Genomic DNA, 20,544 nt, shown 5'->3' on the forward strand with positions numbered 1-20,544 from the left:
GTTTGTATGTGATTCATTCCTACATATCATATTTGTTAAATGTCCTTACACTCGTATCAAATGAGGAATGTCAGGCATTGTGTTGCAATAAAATGCCATACCACAGGCATGACTAGCCCCATGACTTTCCCAGTGCTGTACTGGCACTTTAGCAGCAGGGGTGGTTGTGTGAATATGGGCAGCATGTAGATCCTAACCACTGCGGGCGAATTCACGTCGTCCCCATACAGCACCACTAAACAATTGACTATTGTGGCCAACACAATAAGTCAGTAGGCTCTGACAAGACGTTTTTACATGATTTCATCATCATGCGTACAGTTGTGGTCAACGCCCCTTTGTTGACTTTTTTTCAACTATACTGGAAGATGATTGGTCCGTTTCGATGACGCGCCACCAGTATATAAACACAACTTTCCAACCGTTTCATCCCCCTCAACCCCGGCTGCCAGTGCTGTGTGAGTGCGCGTGTGCCCTGAGCTCGCTCGGCACACATTCTATAAAAAAATAAAAATACAAAAAAAATTCAAAACATAAAAAAATAACACAAAAATCGTTTTTTTCTTTTTGTAACAACGGTGAAGCTGGAGTAGACACTCGAGGACTGGACGGTAACGTATAAGAAAGGGCTGCCTAACGTTAAAGACGAACGACAATTTTTTTTCCCCCCAGTCGACGTGTTACTGGTCCAGAAGCGAAGCTAAGTAACGTTTATTTGCTTTTATCGTCGTGTCAAATTTGAATGACAGTTTTAATAACAGTACAAGTCGACCTTGTGCCATTTTAACTTGCTCATCTTATAATTTTTTACTTAAAAACCCTTCAACTGACAAGCCAACGGTTGTTAACGTTTACCATCAGCATTCTGCCCCTAACTGACGTGACGTTAGCGACCGTGAGAGAACCAAGCGTTTGTACTGTCGCCGAAAACTTTTTACGTTAAAATCAGGCTTCGTCCGAGTACTTTGCTAGCTTCCGCGGACAACGACGATGAACCCCAGTGCTCCCAGTTACCCCATGGCCTCCCTGTACGTCGGGGATCTGCATCAAGATGTGACCGAGGCCATGCTTTACGAGAAATTCAGCCCAGCCGGAGCTATCCTGTCGATCCGGGTCTGTAGGGACATGATCACCCGGCGTTCCCTCGGATACGCCTATGTCAACTTCCAACAGCCGGCAGACGGTAGGTAATTTATTAAAATACCGATTAAAATGTGTAAAATAAACGTTTGTGTAAGAATGACAGGCGCTGACGAGTGAAAGCTAGCGTCTTTCCACTACACGTGACTGCGGCCGACATGTTGTCGGTAGGGTCTCTCCTCAGTTGAACCTCCCAGCAGTGGCGTAGCAGAAAAGCACCACGTCCGCCCTGCCCTGCCCTGCCCTGCCCACCCCAGTCATGTAGCTGTTGACTGTTAGCTGCCAGCTGAATACTCAGTGCTTCTTTATCTCTGTCCTGTCAGGACAACACCCCAACTGTTCAGCCCAAAGTGCTGAAACGACTATCTAATTAAACCTCCCCAGAATGCTTGCCAGTCAGCCATGCTACATGAACATTCATCTGTATCTTTTAAATGAAAAAGATTAGGTCAATTCTATAAAAAAGAAAGTGAAAGAATATGTCACCCCTGCATGCTCAAGTAGCCAAATACTGACCCTGCACAAAACATTTTCTGCATTTCATTGATAAGAACATAAGTCTGCCTTTGCCTTCTGATTTTCTTGGGTGTGTTTCTGAGTTTTTACTGAGATAATAGCTAGATAATATGGCAAGTATAAAGGATGGGGCCTGCAGATCAAATCATCTGTCATGGTGCATGTCATTTTCTATCCTGGTAGTGAGTATATTATGGGATATGGTCCTTTTTTTCCACTGGAAAAGTAACTACATAGGGATGTCCTCTTTTCTGATAAAGGTACTCCGTAACATTGGTGCAAAATCCTCTACACACAGTAAACCATAAAACAATGGTGGCTTCATAAGATGAGAGATAATAAAGAGATAGTTTTGATAGTGTGAGGGCAACAGCAAAATTCGGACAGTTTCTATGATGTCAGGTATTGGCTGACCCCGCCTATTACTGGTTTTTGTGAACTGTTTATCATCCGTTGTTTCTTTAAATTGTATTTGATTTATACTCATTAACAATGCTGCTGGTAATTAAAATGGTCCAGTGACAGAGGGCATCAAAGATTATTATTATTATTATTAGAGCTGTAACAATTAGTCAGTTAGTTTATGGGCTGACTGATGACACTGAGATTAATGATTAAGTCACACTTTTCAAGTGAAGAAGACCAAAAAAATCACCAAATGTGACTATTTGCTGGTTGTTCTAATCTTTTATGACAGTGAGCTGAATAATTTGTGGTTTTCTGAAACAAGACAAAGAATATGAATCTGTCAACTAAGGCTCTGAGGAACTGTGGTGAACTCTTTGGACATTTTTATATAAAACTGACAACTAAAAATAAGTAAAATAGTGTAAGGACATAATAATCAGATGAATCTGTAGTGACCAAACTGCCGTTATTTTTGTGTTACTGAAATTAAGTAAACTTTTTTTAAATGTATACATGTCTAAGTTGGCAAGCTGCCAGAGAGATTGCTAATGCAGTTGTGCTTACTACTTGAGAAAGGCACCGTTTGAACTTTCAGACCAAGGGAATTAGGCCAGATGAATGCAGCAACACCCACTATCAAGCTGCCCTGGAGCAAAGGACTCAAAGGAAGGTGACACTTTCTACAGATACAAATGTTTTACCACCATGACAGCACGGTGCTAAAACTATTGGCCTTCTTTTTCTTTAGAAATAGCTTGGGTAAAATTTTGAATCATTATATGTGAGGGACTACAACCCCCCTCTAGACTGTCAAATCCAGCACTTACTGGATGATAATACTAAATGCTTATATTAACTGATCTAACCCCTGCTCCTGTGTTCCTCCCCTCAGCCGAGCGTGCGCTGGACACAATGAACTTTGACGTGATCAAGGGGCGGCCTGTGCGCATTATGTGGTCACAGCGTGATCCCTCACTGAGAAAGAGTGGTGTGGGAAACATCTTCATCAAGAATCTGGACAAGTCCATCGACAACAAGGCTCTATACGACACCTTCTCTGCTTTTGGCAACATCCTGTCATGCAAGGTAAAAGACTAGTGGCCGACTCCCCTTCTTGTATCTAACGTGAAACTGGGGGGATGGTCAGCCGTCATTGTTATGGTACAGCATTGTGAGTTTAGGTGTCATTTGCATGTGTGTGGTTTGTAAATGTCCTAGAGTTGTTTGCACTACAGAGATGTGAAATACCTGCTCCCTGACAGTTTGTGTCTGTTGCCCTGTAGCCTCAAAGCGACAGTTAGTAACTTTAATGAACATAAATTATTGTCATATCGGCTGAAATTGTCACTGCATCCACAGACTATTATATTAGACATAGTCTGTTTAAAAATTCTCCCTCCTTCTCCTTCTTTGCCTCCAATGGCATTTGCTAGAATCCACTATGGCAAATGGAAAATAACCAATATGCGCAGAGGAGTCTCTAAAGTAGGTGTCAATCATGTCAATCACTAACTGAACTGTGGTCACACTGTCAAAGAAGGTAGCGTTCCGTTACTGCATCGCCTGTGTCTCGCCTCAAATGTTTGCAGAAACCTATTTTAGTGTAGTGTAAAGCTGTAAAATGAGAACTATGTGACTCAGCCGCCATGTTGGGAACAGTATAGCAAAAGCGCCAAGCAGAGAGGGTTAACAGTCAGAGTTGAGGAAATTCTAGATTTATTCCCTATACAAGGAACGTCACAATAGAAAGTCTGTTTCAGAGACGAGACTAATGTTTCAGGTGTGATGCAACACAGTACAGGTTTAATATGCTGCATGTGTGTGTGTGGCTTAAAAGCAGCATGTGTTTTCTTTCTCTAAGGTGGTTTGTGACGAGAATGGCTCTAAAGGCTACGGCTTTGTGCATTTTGAGACTCAGGAGGCAGCCGAACGAGCCATTGAGAAAATGAATGGCATGCTGCTCAATGACCGAAAAGTGTAAGTGAATGTTTTAACTAGTTAAACTTTGGTGCATACTAATGTGTGAAATGGGGAAAAAATACTCCTTTTTTGTCAATTAATACTGCACTTGGTGTGATGGAGGGTTGCAAAGTGATGCTTGAGCACTTTTAACAGATTCAATCAGTTTTTCTTTGCAAAGATGACTGAATAAATAAATTTGTAGCAAATGAAGACATGCCTTATTATGTGCGTACCTCGCATAATACCACAGTGTGTAATAACACTTAGAATAGGCTCATACAGTTTACTGAACATACACAATTGGCTCAACAGTTGTGATGAGCAGAATGTTTTATTATTCTTATAAGTAATGTAGTTAATGTGTATCAAATTTTTTACAAAATGTCCGTTTCAACACAGATTTGTGGGTCGCTTCAAATCTCGCAAAGAGCGCGAGGCTGAGCTGGGTGCCCGAGCTAAGGAGTTCACAAATGTCTATGTTAAAAACTTTGGTGAAGACATGGATGATGAGAAGCTGAGGGAAGTCTTCAGTAAATACGGTCAGTCAGAGAGACATACATATTCAGTGTATTTGATCCTCTTTAGTTAAACATTATAGGGTAAAATGTAGTCTCTAAAGGTAATCTCTCTGTTGTCCAGGAAACGCCATGAGCATCCGTGTCATGACAGATGACACCGGAAAGTCTCGAGGCTTCGGTTTTGTCAGCTTTGAGAGGCACGAGGACGCCCAGAAGGTAAGAGTTGTACCAACCACCTGGAAATGTCCACCGTCTCCTGCCCCTGTTTTGACTAAGTTTCTTGTTTGCTACAGGCAGTGGACGAGATGAATGGGAAGGAGTTCAACGGCAAGCTCATCTATGTCGGCCGCGCCCAGAAGAAGGTGGAGCGACAGACGGAGCTGAAGCGTAAATTTGAGCAAATGAAACAAGACCGCATGACTCGCTACCAGGTCCATATCCTCTTTCAAATTCACGAAAAGTTATCGTTCACAATATTTTCTCATGGTTCAACGGCTGCCTCCAAACTTTCCCTTCTGTCCTATCGTCTAGTCCTGTATATTGAAAGACTGCAGCTTTGTCAAATTCAGTGCTCCCTCTTTAGTAGGTTGCACTGGCCAAAATGGCTGCAACAGTGACTCTGTAGTTCATGGGCCCCACAATTCTCACTGTGGATCCTGGGGATAAATATGTGTTACAGACAAATACATAAAGTAAACAGCAAAGAAACATTTTTCAATCCATCGGCATTGGATTATTCCTGCCTAATATGTAGTGTTTTCAAAAACTACTTTTGTTGTATTTCCAGGGTGTCAACTTGTATGTGAAGAACCTTGATGACGGAATTGACGATGAACGCCTGCGAAAGGAGTTCGCACCATTTGGCACCATAACCAGTGCTAAGGTAGGACCTCAGCAGTTTACTTATCTCCTGTAATTAATGGACGGCTAAGAAACTACTTTGATTTGTCGAGGTCCAGATTCATTCATTAGTTTCATTGAACTTTCTTGCTCTCAGGTCATGATGGAGGGCGGGCGCAGCAAAGGTTTCGGCTTTGTCTGCTTCTCTTCCCCAGAGGAGGCCACCAAAGCAGTGACGGAAATGAACGGACGCATAGTAGCCACCAAGCCATTGTATGTGGCCCTGGCCCAGCGGAAAGAGGAGCGTCAAGCCCACCTGACCAACCAGTACATGCAGCGCATGGCCAGTGTGCGTGCAGTGCCAAACCCAGTCATCAATCCCTACCAACCAGCCCCACCCTCTGGGTACTTCATGGCAGCCATACCTCAGGCCCAGAACCGTGCTGCTTACTACCCAGCTGCTGGGCAGATGGCCCAGCTCCGCCCGAGCCCACGCTGGGCCACCCAAGGTGTCCGACCACAGCGTGAGTATCTCGCCCCTTTTAAACTGTCCTTCCATCATTGTTGTCATTTTAAAAGCATGTCAAGACACAGTGAAACAAAAGCAGACGTCTCTACTTGTACATGAGGCCCCTGTGTTTTTGTGTGTTTACAGACTTCCAGAACATGCCAGGTGCTATGCGTCCCTCAGCACCACGCCCTCAGACCTTTGGTGCCATGCGGCCGGCCTCCCAGGTGCCCCGTATGATGTCTGCCCAGCGCGTCGGTCAGTCACCTAAACTCAATCAGTAGTCTGTCTAACTGCACATCAAATGCAGTTCACCTGTTCAGCTGCTACTTGTGTCTTTGTGTTTATGTTTGTCTGCCTGTTGGCTCCTCTTGCAGCAGCTCAGACCATGGGCCCCCGACCAGCCACCGCAGCCGCTGCAGCTAGCGCCACTGTGCGTGGAGTCCCTCAGTACAAATATGCCGCAGGAGTCCGCAATCCCCAGCAGCACATGCCCGCCCAGCCACAAGTCCCCATGCAGCAGGTAGGGATGCACTTTTTTTTTTTTTTTTGTTAGACCAGACCTACTGACCTTTCCTGCCCACCACATGACAGAAAAATATGAAACTGATTGACTTTTAATTCCCTGTGTCCCATCCTTCAGCCTGCTGTTCATGTTCAGGGACAGGAGCCTCTGACGGCCTCCATGCTGGCCGCTGCTCCACCACAGGAACAGAAGCAGATGCTGGGTAAGTGCCAGCAACAAGCTCTCCATTACCACTTACCATATTAGCATTTGTTCCGCCTTCATACAGTGAAAATGTGCTAACTCTGTCCCCGACTAAGAAAAACATCCCCCCACTATACTATGTGAGCTGTACATTGTATGTAACACATGTATTGACATGGTGTTGCTCAGTAACTGGCCCTCAACGAGTGATAATTCCTTTCTGTATTAAATCCTCTGTATCTGTCACTCCTCCAGGTGAGCGTCTGTTTCCACTGATCCAGGCCATGCACCCGAGCCTGGCAGGGAAGATCACTGGCATGTTGCTGGAAATTGACAACTCAGAGCTGCTCCACATGCTGGAGTCCCCAGAGTCTCTCCGCTCAAAGGTAAGTACTTAAGTCCATTAATATTAACAACATCCCTGTGGTTGTTTCTCTGAGTTCACCGGGACTTAATATTAAAATGGCAGAGAGAAGCAGAGAGCACTCTCTGTTCCTGATATAAATGTTCCACCAAAGGATGTGTTTTAGTGCAAGTGTGCATCTTCACTAGTCAGCAGTCATTTTCAAACTACAGAAAGGTGGATCTTGTGGAAGCAGAGCACTTTTGAGATCTCACCATGATGTTGTGGTGTTGCTAACATTCAGCAACTTAATCTTTGCAGGTGGATGAGGCGGTGGCTGTGCTCCAGGCCCACCAGGCAAAGGAGGCCGCTCAGAAGACTGTGACAAATTCAGCTGGTGTCCCGAGTGTCTAAACATAAGGTATTACTAGTTCTCCAGAGCTGAGGACAGCTGCCACACACTTAAACATCCTACTAGCTGTGTGTATAACTGTTGGTTGTGAACTGTCCCCACCATAAACATATACAATAGTAATCAGTATCACTGATTGTACTTTAATGTTGTTTTCACAGAGTGGGGAACCTCGAGACTAGCTTCACCGATGGACAAAAGAATTTAACAGTGAAAAAATTGAAAATACACAAAACAAAGTAAAAAGAAGTGAAATGATATATTAAAAAAATACCGATGGTAACAAGTCTCCAGCCAGGCCTATAATGAACAGAAACAGCAGGCCTGATTTGCTGAGTTAAAAAGAAAAAAACACACAAAAAAAGAGAAAAAGTTAAAATACAAAATGACCCGTTTGAGGGGTTTTAGAGTTCTGTGACAACATAAAGTTTGAGCATTCCTTTTTGCCATTTTATCCCTTTTAAATGTTTGAATGTTTTGGCTGCAGAAGCCTGTTGTTGTGAAATTTCCCTTCACCTTGGCTTGCTTGAATAAAACTTATAAATAAAATAATTAGTTTGTGTCTGTTTTTGGTGTCTGCCATTTAAAAATAATTCAGAACTCCAATGGTAAAGTGGTCCAAAATACAACGATCATCGATGGTGCCCCCAGTTTATACAGCAGAGGTTAGATGGGGCCCCTGAAAATCTTGGTGGCACATCAAAAGTAAAAACCATAACTGAATGTCAGGAATCTGATTTTGCTGTGGAAGTTCATAGGCTCGTACACTCACACAAAAGAAATACACACGGTGAAGTTGTGTTTCAAACTTTAGTTGCGCTTTAGGACAGAGAGGACAATGTCAACAAAATACTTAAACATGTTAGGCTGTTGCATCTTTTGGAAACACCGTTAGTTTAGTCGTCAGTGGCCCTGGTCAGGCCTGTCAGCTGCTGGATGATGTCCTCCATCTGCATCTGGAAGTCATCTATGAGAGACTGGATCGCAGTCTGCACGTTGGCAACCAGGAGCTGGATCTGCTCCTCGATGTGAGTGACAACAGTCCTCAGGAGCTCCTCGATCTTAGCGACCACGGGATCCAGGTGGGTTTTGCTACCCTGCGCCAAGGTGCTGTGGGGTACAACATGATGAACCACCATACATAAAAATCAGTTGGTATCGTGTGTCCTGGGCTTGTAAAGTTAGTGATAGTCAAAGTGGCTGAGGGGCTTTGTGCTTTTATGAATAGCCCCAAATTACGAAACATCAGTGTGTCCTTTGATCATTTGCTTTTACTTCACATGTACTTCTTTAGTGTGAAAAAACAACTCACTGCTAAATACTGCAATATTAGTATTTGTATCTGTGGAGGTCAAGGTGTCACTGTACTCACTAAACCTCGTCTGTCAGGTTGTTCTTCTGGATAATCTCAATCAGTGCCTCCGCCATCTTGTCTCCGATCTGCTTCAGGTAAAACTGTATCCTGTCAGGGCTGGGATCAGCTATCGGGTGGGTTTACAAAGACAAAAGTAAATGACGAAGTATGTTTTATTTACTACTGTAATTAAAAAACAGTGTGAAGGTCATACCATGTGCCAGAACGAGCATGGCAGCGGCTACAATGAGGGAGAATTTCATGGCTGCTGAGAGGAGAAGACCTACAAAGACAAACCAATATTAGATATAACCTGATAACATATATATAATGACTGAAAGCACCGTCCTTTTTTGTCGTCATGCTCAACTTTAACTTGACAGTTTTTTCTTTTTTAATTCAAAATGATTTTAAGCCATTAGGATGTTTCACAAAGCTGAATGTGGGAAGGCCTCCTGTTGCTTACTCTGATGACTCACTGATAAAAGTTCTCACATTTTCTTGGAATCCCAGCCCAGCTTTTTCATCATCAGGTAATCAATGAATATCTTACAACATTGTTGTCCAAACTCCCACACATTACCTTTGAAAGTTTGTCTGGCTTATCAGAGACACCATGTCAACAGCACCAGTAAGTGAACCTTCAAAAAATGAACCTCTGCTTTGATTCAGAAGCAGAAAACTGAACAGGATTCTCAAACTAACATGACTCAGGGTGACAGGTTTTGTTACTACACTGGGGGGGGGGGGGGGGGGGGATGTCTTTAATTTTGTCAAAATAAAAGTCCTCTGCTACTTTTATGTTTTCCCTGGTGGGGACAAATGTACATGTATGCAATATTGAGGGGGTCGTCCCCCCTGTGTCCCCCATGAAATCTACACCTGTGGCTTCTTCTGAGCTTTTTGTTGCCCCATAACAATAAAAACAATAGATTGATAGAGATTAGGCCATAACTTTACATTAAAGTATGACTTAAAACTTAAAATATATATATGATTCAGAAACACCACCATTTTCAAGAGAAAATCTTACACGTTGGTTTGTGTTTTGTTCATATTCAGTTCTCCCTTTGCCATTATTCAACATCAACTCCCTCATTAAATCTGGCAGTTTTACATTCAAGAAGAATTCATGAAATTGTGCTGCTGTATCAAATGCAGTTTAAGCCTGTAAGAAACAGAGACGAAGAGTTGGACTCACCTGTGATGCAGGAGAATTCGGGCTGGATGGTGACTTCCTGTAGGACTCACTCTTCTTATAGTCCCTAACAGTGATGCAGCATTGTCGTAGGGTGAGTCTGATTTGACAAAATAAAGAAAAAAATAAACATTATTGGATCACTGTGCCAATGAGGGAATTCCAGCTCAGTCTGCCAGTTGGGCAAAAGAAACCAAAGTCCATCAGTCCCTCTGCTGACAGTCCAACAAGTCTTTTTTTGCAAGTTAGATGGTGTGCTGGAGTTTATCTGAAAACTGCCACCAGCAGGTTGATATTTATGGTCTTTAGTGATGTCCACACAACTGTTGGATAGCTTGCCATGAAATCTGGAACAACATTCATGCCCCCCTCAGGATGAATTACAATCAAACTAATCATCCCATGGCATATCAGTCCAGTAAATACCTGAAATAACATAATGACATCCCATCAGCCTCGGCTGTCCTTTCCACTTTGTGTTCATTAGCAAGTGTTAGGATGTTAAACTAAGATGGCTGAACATCATCATGTTAGCATCGAGCTCAACTCACAGAGCTGCTAACATGTCTGTTACGTACTTCCTGAGACCTGATAAATCATATCTGTCCTCTGTCTGGGACACAACACTGAGGCCTTTATTCCAAACACCATGCATGCAGCCTGTTTGAGTCCTGATGTATTGTGTAAAGCACATCCTGGACTCTTGATGTAACACACATGAGGGTGTGACCAACACAACACATCTGTCTTTTCAAGAAGCAGAGAAAGGCCAAAACACATTGTATGGCAGAGGGAGATAAGTGATCAAATGTTTAAGATACATTATTTCTGTTCTTTCAGTGGATGTCCGTGGAGTCTTAACTAGATTATATTAAGATTTTAAAAGTGTATGTTTATTTTAATCTTTTAAAAATACACATTTTAACTCATGTCCTTCGTGGAGAACGGTGGGACTTGCTTCTTGTCATTTTTAACCATCTTCCGTAGTTTAGAAAACAAAACAAAAACCCAGAGCCAGGCTGTACAGCAGGATGTTTAAAGCTCACCCATCGCCCATTTTGGATTAGAAGTACCATGTATGGGGCCGCCCAGTAGCTCACCAAGCAGAGTGGGCACCCCATGTACAAAGGTCATGTCCATCCTGCAGCGGCCATGGGCTCGATTCTGACCTGCCGCCCTCTGCTGCATGTCGTCCCCTCCATCTCCCACCCTCATGCTCAGCCTGTCCCATCTAATAAAGGCACAAAAAGGTGTAAAAATAACCTTAAAAAAAGAAGTAACATGTAAACTTGAGTTTTGAAGTTTTTGCTATTTAATACAGATTCAAGGAAGAGCTAAAGGAGATTATTTTTAGTGTACACACACACATGCATAACCACACACATTATGTACAACCAGTTAAAAGAAAATAAATTAAATTGAATTAAATAAAATTAAAATGAATAAAATAAAATAAATGTAATTAAAATTAATTTTAAAAAATTAATTTTATTATGTAAATGTGCTGTACGTTACTGTAATTAAATGTATGTTTTGTGGAAAAGACCCACTATAAGGGACATGGTATAAAACTGAAATAAATAAGAAACAATAAGAAGCAAATAAAAAAGAAAAAAATCTTTATATGTATCTTACATCCCGATTACTTATGTAAAAAAGAAAGAAGAAAGAAAGAAAGGAAATATATTCCAACTTTTATTTTTCCCCAAGTTTCAGGTGGATATATTTAAACATTAATTATGAGCATTTATGTCTGCCCAAATAGGTAATTATTGAATTAAGAGTAAGAGTTCAGTTTCCTGTTTGAGAGTAAATAGGCTACAAAACCTTTCCTTTTGACATTTAAGACTTATTAGTTTTAATGTAATGAACAGGCATTCTCTAGCTGTTCTTAACACTCATTCATGTGAATGTATCCCTCTGCTTCTGGTTTACATCCAGCGGGGTGTTATTGCGACCAATCCATATTTACAGCTGCTGTAAATTCATTAATTCTTGTTCCCATTCCACCCCAGTCAGTCATAAACAATTCAACATGGGGGGAAATAGAAATACGGGGAAAAATATGTGAGCAGGCGACATAAACAACACGAGCTGTTTCATAAAATCTGGATGACAATCCTGTGAGACTCTTTTCATCTCGAGGGAAAGCTCTGCACTGGAGTTTTAAAAGTCAGATTTTGACTATAAAGCGTTGATCAAAACCAGATGTGGGAATGTATTCTCTCTGTCCGCAGTCTGTTCACCGCTGGGCCGGACTCCCCCTGTGGAAACAGCTTAGGTTGTTTACATCCCTCAAACCCATCCTCTAAAAGTGGAAAAAAGAGAGCTTCAGACGTGGAGCCATCTCTGCTGTGGTATGCAAGGCATGCAAGGATGACACAGACCTGAGTGCTGCATAAACTTTGCAGCAGGAGGAGGTGGTAAAAACAGTTTGGTCGAACAAATGATAAAGCTTACTGTATTAAGGGTAGGCTAGTACAAAAACATAAAGACAGAGGAAAAAAATTGAGGGCCGCAGTCTTCTTGGGATAGCCAGGATTAAGTTATAATAAAAAAGTCCAATTTATTACGAGTAATAAAATCATGACATAAAAACGATTTATTATTTAGGGATCTGATATTTAAAAGGCCGAAATTCACAGGGTCACTGTTAAAAACAAGGGGTGGAAGAGACTGATGGTGTACTTGAATTAAGTTGTCATGATTAGTGGCAGAAGGGCGTGATGATGAACGTGCTGTTGGTTTGTGGTGGGAAATGACAGTGGAGATGAAAGAAGGTATGCCAGTGATTTTATCGGAATAAACAGTTTGAGTGGGGAGATGGACTGGTGAGAGTGGCAGTACCTGGGGTGGGCGACAGGTGGAGCTGGCGCAGGAGATGGCGGTCTGAGAGGCAGGAGAGGAAGACGGGGGTAGAGTGGGTGTGTGGGTGTAATCAGAAAACTGTCATGCATGTGTGGATGATTGGACTGCATTTTGAATGTTTGATCGGAGCATTTGGTTTCCTTGTGGGCTTGGATGAATCCCATCTCTGCTAAAAAGTTCGGCGCGGTCCCAGAACAGGTTAAAATTGTCTATAAAATCCATGTTGTGGGAACTGCAGGTGGACTGGAGCCGGGTGTGGAGGTAGAGCATATGGCTAAAACGTTCAGATCCGCAGCCAAACGGGGGAAGGGGGCCACTGATAAAAACAGACTTTCCACAATCCTTTAAAACATTAAAAAGGAGATTAAAATCAGCTATGGTGCGCTCGGACTGGGACGTGTTGTTGCAACCAACATGGACAACTATTTTTGTGACAGAAGTGGGGAGTGAGGGCAATATGTCCAGAAGTTTATTGTGTATGAAGTGGACTGTGGCACCAGGTAAGCAGTAAGTGATGGCATTGATGAAACGGATATCCCTGGTTATGCTGTCACCGATGATTAAAGTGGTAGGGGGGAAAAGGGGGCGAGGAGGTGGTGTGTGTGGACCAGTTGGACGGGTTGCCGGACGCTCAGCTTCCACCGTCTCCATGGAGGACGGCGGTTCAGGGCTGGAAGGTGGTGGCCCGGCCAGGGGGAGCCCTCTCGACCATCTGATGACAGCCTCCTGCACATTGGCGTGCACAGACTTTTTGAAGGGCAGGGGTGAAAAGAAAAAAAAGGGCACATACAGCGCGTTCTCGCCACTGAAGAGGGCACTAAGTTCTGCGTGTTTTCGAGGGCACACTAGACATGTTTATATGTTATACAAATGGCACATTATATAGCCTTAAAACAGACTAACTAGACAGACTACTCAAGTTAGTTTGTAGTTAGGATCAGCATCCACGAGAACTGTGTAGATTCAACGTTGGACTGTGAAGAACACACAGAGACATGGATGTATGAAGGAAATAAATCTGTGGGGGGTCTGGGGGTCCTCCCCTAGAAAATTTTCAATTAAGTAGTTGCCATTTCCTGTATTCTAGTGCATTTTAACACCATATTAGCTCCAGATAATCCAAATTGGTTCTGTGAGATATAGTTCTGGCTCAATATAGATCAAAAAAGGGCCCAACATAAAAGTCATTGTAACAGTAATGTTTTTACCACCCAAGAGGGCAGTTTATCATGTTTTAACCAGCCAAGAGGGCAGTTTAGCACATGTTTTGGCTCCCAAGAGGGCACTTTGGCTGCCAAGAGGGCACTTTAGCACGTGTTTTGGCTCCCAGGAGGACACTTTGGCTGCCAAGAGGGCACTTCAGCGCACGTTTTGGCTCCCAGGAGGGCACTGTAGTGCGTGTTTTGGCTCCCAAGAGGGCACTTTAGCATGCGTTTTGGCTCCCAGGAGGGCACTTTAGCATGCATTTTGGCTCCCAGGAGGGCACTTTGGCTGCCAAGAGGGCACTTTAGTGCGCGTTTTGGCTCCCAGGAGCACATTTTGGCTGCCAAGAGGGCAGTTTAGCACGCATTTTGGCTCCCAGGAGGGCACTTTAGCGTGCGTTTTGGCTTCCAGGAGGGCATTTTGGCTGCCAAGAGGGCACTTTAGCACGCGTTTTGGCTCCCAGGAGGACATTTTGGCTCCCAAGAGGGCACTTGGGCTGCCAAGAGGGCACTTTAGCAGGCGTTTTTCAGCAATTGGGCCACGAGCCCCCCCTCCAGAAGCGAAGCTAAGTAACGTTTATTTGCTTTTATTGTAGTGTCAAATTTGAATGACAGTTTTAATAACAGTACAAGTCGACATTGTGCCATTTTAACTTGCTCATCTTAGAATTTTTACTTAAAACCCTTCAACTGACAAGCCAACGGTTGTTAACGTTTACCATCAGTATTCTGCCCCTAACTGACGTGACGTTAGCGACCGTGAGAGAACCAAGCGTTTGTGGCGGCTGTTCCCCGTGGTGGAGCGACGAGCCGTCCGACCGGCACTGGGCGCAGGTGAAGGAGGTGGAGCAGCGGCAGGAGGAGAGAAGACGCCGGCCGTTGGTGAAGAAGACACAGCGGTAGTTGCAGGAGAGGTGACGCCTGCCGCAGGTTGAGGAGACACAGCGGAGACTGCGGGAGTGCTGCCGCCGGCCGCAAGTGGAGGTGGAGTAGCAGTAAGTAGGCCTATGTCAGAGAGACATATATATTCAGTGTTTAATCCTTTTTAGTTAAACATTATGGGGTAAAATGTCGTCTCTAAAGGTAATCTCTCTGTTGTCCAGGAAACGCCATGAGCATCCGTGTCATGACAGATGACACCGGAAAGTCTCGAGGCTTCGGGTTTGTCAGCTTTGAGAGGCACGAGGACGCCCAGAAGGTAAGAGTTGTACCAACCACCTGGAAATGAGATGGAATGGAAATGGAGAAGGCATTTGACAGGGAAGAGTGGGATTATCTTTTTTTTATTTTGCGGAAATTTGGTTTTGGGGAAAAATTTGTTTCATGGGTTAGGTTATTATATGCCTCTCCTCAGGCCATGGTCAGGACAAATGGCACAAATTCGGAATATTTTCTCGTACATCGTTTTACAAGGCAGGGTTGCCCATTAAGTCCGCTCTTATTTGCTATTGTGATGGAGCCTCTGTCAATTGCTCTATGGTCTCATCCTGATATATGTGGTATAACCAGAAACGGTGTAGAGCTGAAGGTGGCGCTGTATGCGGATGATCTCTTGGTGCTTTTGTCTAATCTGTCACGTTCTATTCCTGCAGCCCTTTCAGTCCTGGACAAATTTACTAGATTCTCTGGATATAAACTTAATCTTAGCAAAAGTGAAATGTGTACTGTTAATGGAGAGATAAATGAAAATTCACCTCAACTTCAAAATTTACCATTTAAGGTAGTGAACTCTGGCTTTGTTTATCTTGGAGTATATGTTGCCAAAACATTGGTTAATCTCTATAAGAAAAATTTCCTCTCTCTGCTTACAAAAATTAAACAAGATTTTGAGCGATGGTCCCTACTAAATCTTTCTATAGCTGCCAGAATCAATGCAATTAAAATGAACATCTTTCCGCGCTTTTTATATTTATTCCAATGCATTCCGATCTTCCTTCCTCTTTCCTTTTTCCATAAAGTAGACAGTATTATTCTAGATTTTATTTGGAACAAGAAAACTCCTAGGTTGCGTCGTCAAGTTTTACAGAGGCCCAAAGCTCTGGGCAGAATGGTGTTACCAAACTTCCTTTATTATTATTGGGCAACAAACATTAGAAATCTGAACTACTGGGTTAATTATGGAGATATTGAGGTCCCTCCATCATGGTTGATTTTGGAAGCAAATTCAGTTCAGCCGGTGTCATTGAAAGCGTTACTGTATTCACCCTTGTCTTTTTCTACTTCTGGTCATACTAAGAATGTGATAGTGGCCTCCAGTATTAAAATATGGACTCAGTTTAGATGTCATTTTGGCCTGCAAACGCTTTCTACTGGGGCTCCACTTGCAGCAAATTCTATTTTTCCCCCATCGTTATTGGACAGCACCTTTTCTATATGGGCTAGGCTGGGCATAAAAACTCTTAGAGACCTGTATGTTGATTCTATTTTTGCTTCTTTTCAACAATTGGTAGATAAATTTTTGCTTCCTAAAGGACATTTTTTTAGATACCTCCAAGTCCGAAATTTTGTCCGTGGCTCATTCCCAGAATTCCCTGCTCTTCCTAAGCCTTCAGATTTTGAGATATTTCTGAAGCCTCTCTCTTCATTAAAGGGGGCAATCTCCTCTATTTATTCAAATATTTATAATCTTTGTCCAGGCTCTTCTATAGTACTTAAAACAGTTTGGGAGACAGATCTGGGAGAGGTGATTCTAGATGATGTTTGGGAGGAGATTTTGCGGAGAGTACATAAGTCTTCAATATGTGCTGGACCCAGTTTTATACAATGTCGAATCCTACACCGAGCTCACTACACTAAAGCCCGTCTTGCAAAAATGTTCGATACAGTGTCTCCCCTATGCGTAAAATTAGGAACACCTTAACCAACAGCAACATTAAAGTAATGTACACATAAATACATCGATTATAAACCAGTAATGCAATGTGTGTCATTCTAAAATTAGCATAATGAGTGTGTAAGTGGATGTTAATACTTTTGTAGTTTTACCTAAGTAAGATTTTGAATTTAAGACAGAGTATTTTTACACTGTTGTCTTGCTACTTTCACTTAAGTTAAAGATCTGAGGACTTCTTCCACCTTTGTATGGTATAATAAAAAGGAGTAGAGTTGAGCAGTGGTAGAAGAACAACACATATTGGTTATGAAAGTAAAAGTACCATTACCTTAAAGCTACAGCTGGTAACTTCTATAAAATATAACTTGCTGAAACTATTACTTTTTTCACACAGCAGTAAACCCAAACTAACCCCCCCCAAAGCTTCATTACAAGCAGTGGCGTAAGGTAGTTACAACGGTGCACACTATCATGACGGGCCCTGAGGAACACTAGTTACTTGCTATTGCTCCTAAACTAGCTACCGTATAATCTTATTGGACTTGACATTACATAACACCAGAAATCATCTTCACATATATGTATAGGACAAAAATACCAAAGAAAATAAGGATTACTCATTTAATTGAATAGTTTTTTCTACCTTATTTATAGTTCATGTAGAATAAGCATATATTTTATATGTATATATATATATATATATATATATATATATATATATATCAGAAAACCATGATGGAGATGGGTTTGCCTTTTCAAAGGCACATAAAGCACATGGCACCATTTTTAATTTAATGTGAGTCTATATGGGCCCCCCACCCCATGGGCCTCTGTGCAACTGCCCTGCCTGCACCGTCTCTATTCACACCCCTGGTTACAAGTTCAAGTCCTGTTTTCAACCCCTTCCTAAGCAAAAGTACACAAGTATTATAAGCAAAATATCCTTAAATATCAAAAGTAAAAGTACTCTTTCATGTTGCATGATTAGACTTTTACTGAATATCTAAGCAGTGAAGATAATTTACTGATCACCCAGTGGGGAAAAAGGTATTACGGATGTAGCAAGTCGAGGTGGAGCTACTTTTATGTACAGTTAGGTTGTTTAGTTCAGTGGTTTCCAACCTAGGGGTCAGGGTCTCCTTCAAAGGGCCACAAGATAAATCTCACAGGTCATGAGATGAGTTCACAAAGTTCTTCAACACCACTTTGTATCCACTTTTTGGACTTTGCTGTTGGTTGTGAATTATTGGAGTGTTTTACTTCTTTTGGCTTCAATCTGTTGTTTAACTGAAACCATCTTTGAGGTTAAGGGGGGAAATGTGTTTTGGGTGGAACTGCTCACAACTCATCTGCAACATTTCTACATGTTAAATCTTAATCTGAGTAGTAACTACTGCTGCCAGGTGAATGCAGCAGAGTGAAAAGTTCAGTGTTCACCCCTGAAATGTAGTGAAGTAGAAGTATAAGTAGCATAAAATGGAAACTCTCAACACACACACACACACACACACACACACACACTAAGCATCATAAAACAACTGCAGAACATCAATGTCCAAATGTCACTGAGCTGAGGTTATTAACTGATGAAATGAGAGCACGCCCTCCAGTGAGCCAAACACTCATTACAGTTGTGATAAATTACTCTGTTGATTTTCCTTTCTGTTGTGTATCCCCGCAAACAATTATAACAGGCTGCATCTCAAATGCTAGATTTTTGTGATTTCCACAGTCCCCCAGTCTACTCAAATTTGTTAAAAATTAGCCTTTGCAGATTCAGCTTTGAAAAAAAGACACTCAGATGCTCCCCAGTTCCTCCTCTGCACTTCCCTGGCCCCACACCAGACCACAGAAAGAATGAAAAATCACACAAGCTCCAGAAAGTCATAAAAAAAACTTTTAGGAAGCTCAGGAGGAGGTCCCATTTCCTCCTCAAGTCTTTGGTGGTCCACTAACTCAAAGTTAAACCCAGTTACTTCATACTTTCATGATCTGTTTCAAAGACGGATCATCACTGTTTTCTCCCTCTTATCGAGTAAACTCCGCTTCCAAGTTTTAATCACATGCTTCAGGCTGCAGAGCTGTAAGCCCACACTGTAGTTGTACTCTGTTGGTGCCAGACAACAGCGGAGGCTCAGATTTCTTGGCTTGATATTTCTTTGACTTTCCACTGCTGCATTCAAGTGCTGTAGGAAATGTTGTAATTATGACAACAGCGTGACCAAAACTGCATGCATCCATACCATATAGAAAATGGAGTTTAAGGGGATTGTAGTGAAAGATTATTATTTTAAATGGGAATTGAGTAAGCTATTACACCTCTTAGTACACTGCAACAGAACCGAAATGCCTCTGGTATAACTGAGTCAAATATTAAAGGCCTGGTTAGTTATCAGATTTACATATCAGGAGTACAAACAAGCATCACTCAGAAATCTCTGGTGATTAGCTGCCAGCTGTAATATTCTGCTGCGCAGTGTAATTTGCTTATTATTAGATTTTTACTGGCAGACACCTTCCATCACCAGCTGGTGACTTTCTAATGTTCTAATGTCTTCCTCATGTATGTGAATGCTGGTGCATAAAACATTGGACACGTGTAATTCAATTGAACAATAACATCACCAATAACCATAGAGTTGAATAAAAAAAAAGTCTGAGCTAATGTAAATATGATTGTAACATTATTAGCTTTACAAATTGCACTTCCAAATTGGATTGCATTAAACATTAAAGGTGTAGCTAATGAAACAGTAAATCGGTGCCAAGGTCAAAGTCAAGGTTACTGCTGTCTCTGGTGATCAAATTATTATTTTTTTATATAGAGTAACACAAAGACAGTAATTTTAGGTAAGGAAAAACTGCACACACCTGCACACAAACTCAGTTGGACAGAAAAAAGATGAAACTTTAGGAAGAGTACACAGGATAAGATTAAGATAAAGAGATTGGATTAAAGGTCCAGTGTACCTGAAAAGAAGAATTGTTTGTTTCGTTACCTTAGAACAGGGGTGTCAAACATACGGCCTGGGGGCCAGAGCCTGGCCGCCAATAGGTGCAATCCGGCCCTCCAGATGACTTTGCACACATAATGTTGATGCACATGGGAAGGCTGAGAGGTTTCAGGAGCAATTTATACATGTAAAATGTTGCCTGAGAGGCTTTCCCACCCTTACCAAAATACAGCTCTCTGAAATAACAATAAACACTTACTGTGGTCATATTTAGAGATATTGAACAATGTGCAAAAAATTGTCAACCAGCAGCTTCAGTACAAAACAATCTGTGTTAGACTTCTGTCTTAAAACTATATGGGTGGAACCCTGCTGCTGAGGCACTGACAAAACTTCAGATTGTAAATTTAGGACTAGATTTAAGACTTTCCTTTTGATAAAGCTTATAGTTAGGGCTGGCTCAGGCTTGTTTTGAACCAGCCCCTAGTTAGGCTGACATAGGCTTAATCTGCTGGTGGACCTCCTATAATACGCCAAGCACCTCTCCTTCTCTCTCCTTAGTTTCTAAAAAGTTGTTTCTTCTCCACTTGCTAACATTTACGTCCTGAGGATATCACAGGCTGTTCATCATTTGTTTTGTAAATGGATGAAAATTTTCAGAGAGTATGTCTGTACACTAAAAAAAAAGGGAGATGTTTGCAGTTATTTATAGGTTATCATGCAGTGGTTTTACTGGTCCAACCCACTTGAGATCACTATTACCTCCTTAACACCTTGCA

General features: G+C 42.1%; 2 protein-coding genes and 1 non-coding gene across 4 annotated transcripts; 2 read left to right on the plus strand and 1 right to left on the minus strand.

Moving 5' to 3' along the window:
- Positions 1–430: 430 nt before the first annotated feature.
- On the plus strand, positions 431–7,905 carry LOC117264162 (polyadenylate-binding protein 1A). Of its 2 annotated transcripts, none has more exons than XM_033638011.2 (14): positions 431–1,183; positions 2,957–3,150; positions 3,926–4,041; positions 4,426–4,565; positions 4,666–4,760; positions 4,838–4,975; positions 5,332–5,427; positions 5,542–5,908; positions 6,040–6,150; positions 6,270–6,415; positions 6,536–6,620; positions 6,857–6,987; positions 7,266–7,365; positions 7,518–7,905. In XM_033638011.2, the coding sequence occupies exons 1-13, from the start codon at positions 991–993 to the stop codon at positions 7,356–7,358; spliced, it is 1,905 nt and encodes a 634-aa protein (XP_033493902.2). In that variant the 5' UTR covers positions 431–990; the 3' UTR covers positions 7,359–7,365; positions 7,518–7,905. The 2 variants fall into 2 exon arrangements, with proteins under 2 accessions (XP_033493902.2, XP_078031654.1); XM_078175528.1 differs by having other exon boundaries at positions 6,273–6,415.
- On the plus strand, positions 5,094–5,229 carry LOC117264221 (small nucleolar RNA SNORA5). Its single transcript, XR_004502260.1, has one exon. It is a non-coding gene; the product is annotated as a small nucleolar RNA SNORA5 (small nucleolar RNA).
- Positions 7,906–8,152: 247 nt separating the features above from the next.
- LOC117264164 (type-4 ice-structuring protein-like) lies at positions 8,153–10,048 on the minus strand. The gene is made up of 4 exons (XM_033638015.2): positions 9,912–10,048; positions 8,925–8,993; positions 8,729–8,837; positions 8,153–8,466 (listed from the first exon to the last, which is right to left on the minus strand). Exons 2-4 carry the CDS (start codon positions 8,971–8,973, stop codon positions 8,253–8,255), a joined length of 372 nt encoding a protein of 123 aa, XP_033493906.1. The 5' UTR covers positions 8,974–8,993; positions 9,912–10,048; the 3' UTR covers positions 8,153–8,252.
- Positions 10,049–20,544: the final 10,496 nt, after the last annotated feature.

Source organism: Epinephelus lanceolatus, chromosome 16, assembly GCF_041903045.1.
Source record: "Epinephelus lanceolatus isolate andai-2023 chromosome 16, ASM4190304v1, whole genome shotgun sequence".
In the NCBI taxonomy this organism is placed as follows: domain Eukaryota; kingdom Metazoa; phylum Chordata; class Actinopteri; order Perciformes; family Serranidae; genus Epinephelus; species Epinephelus lanceolatus.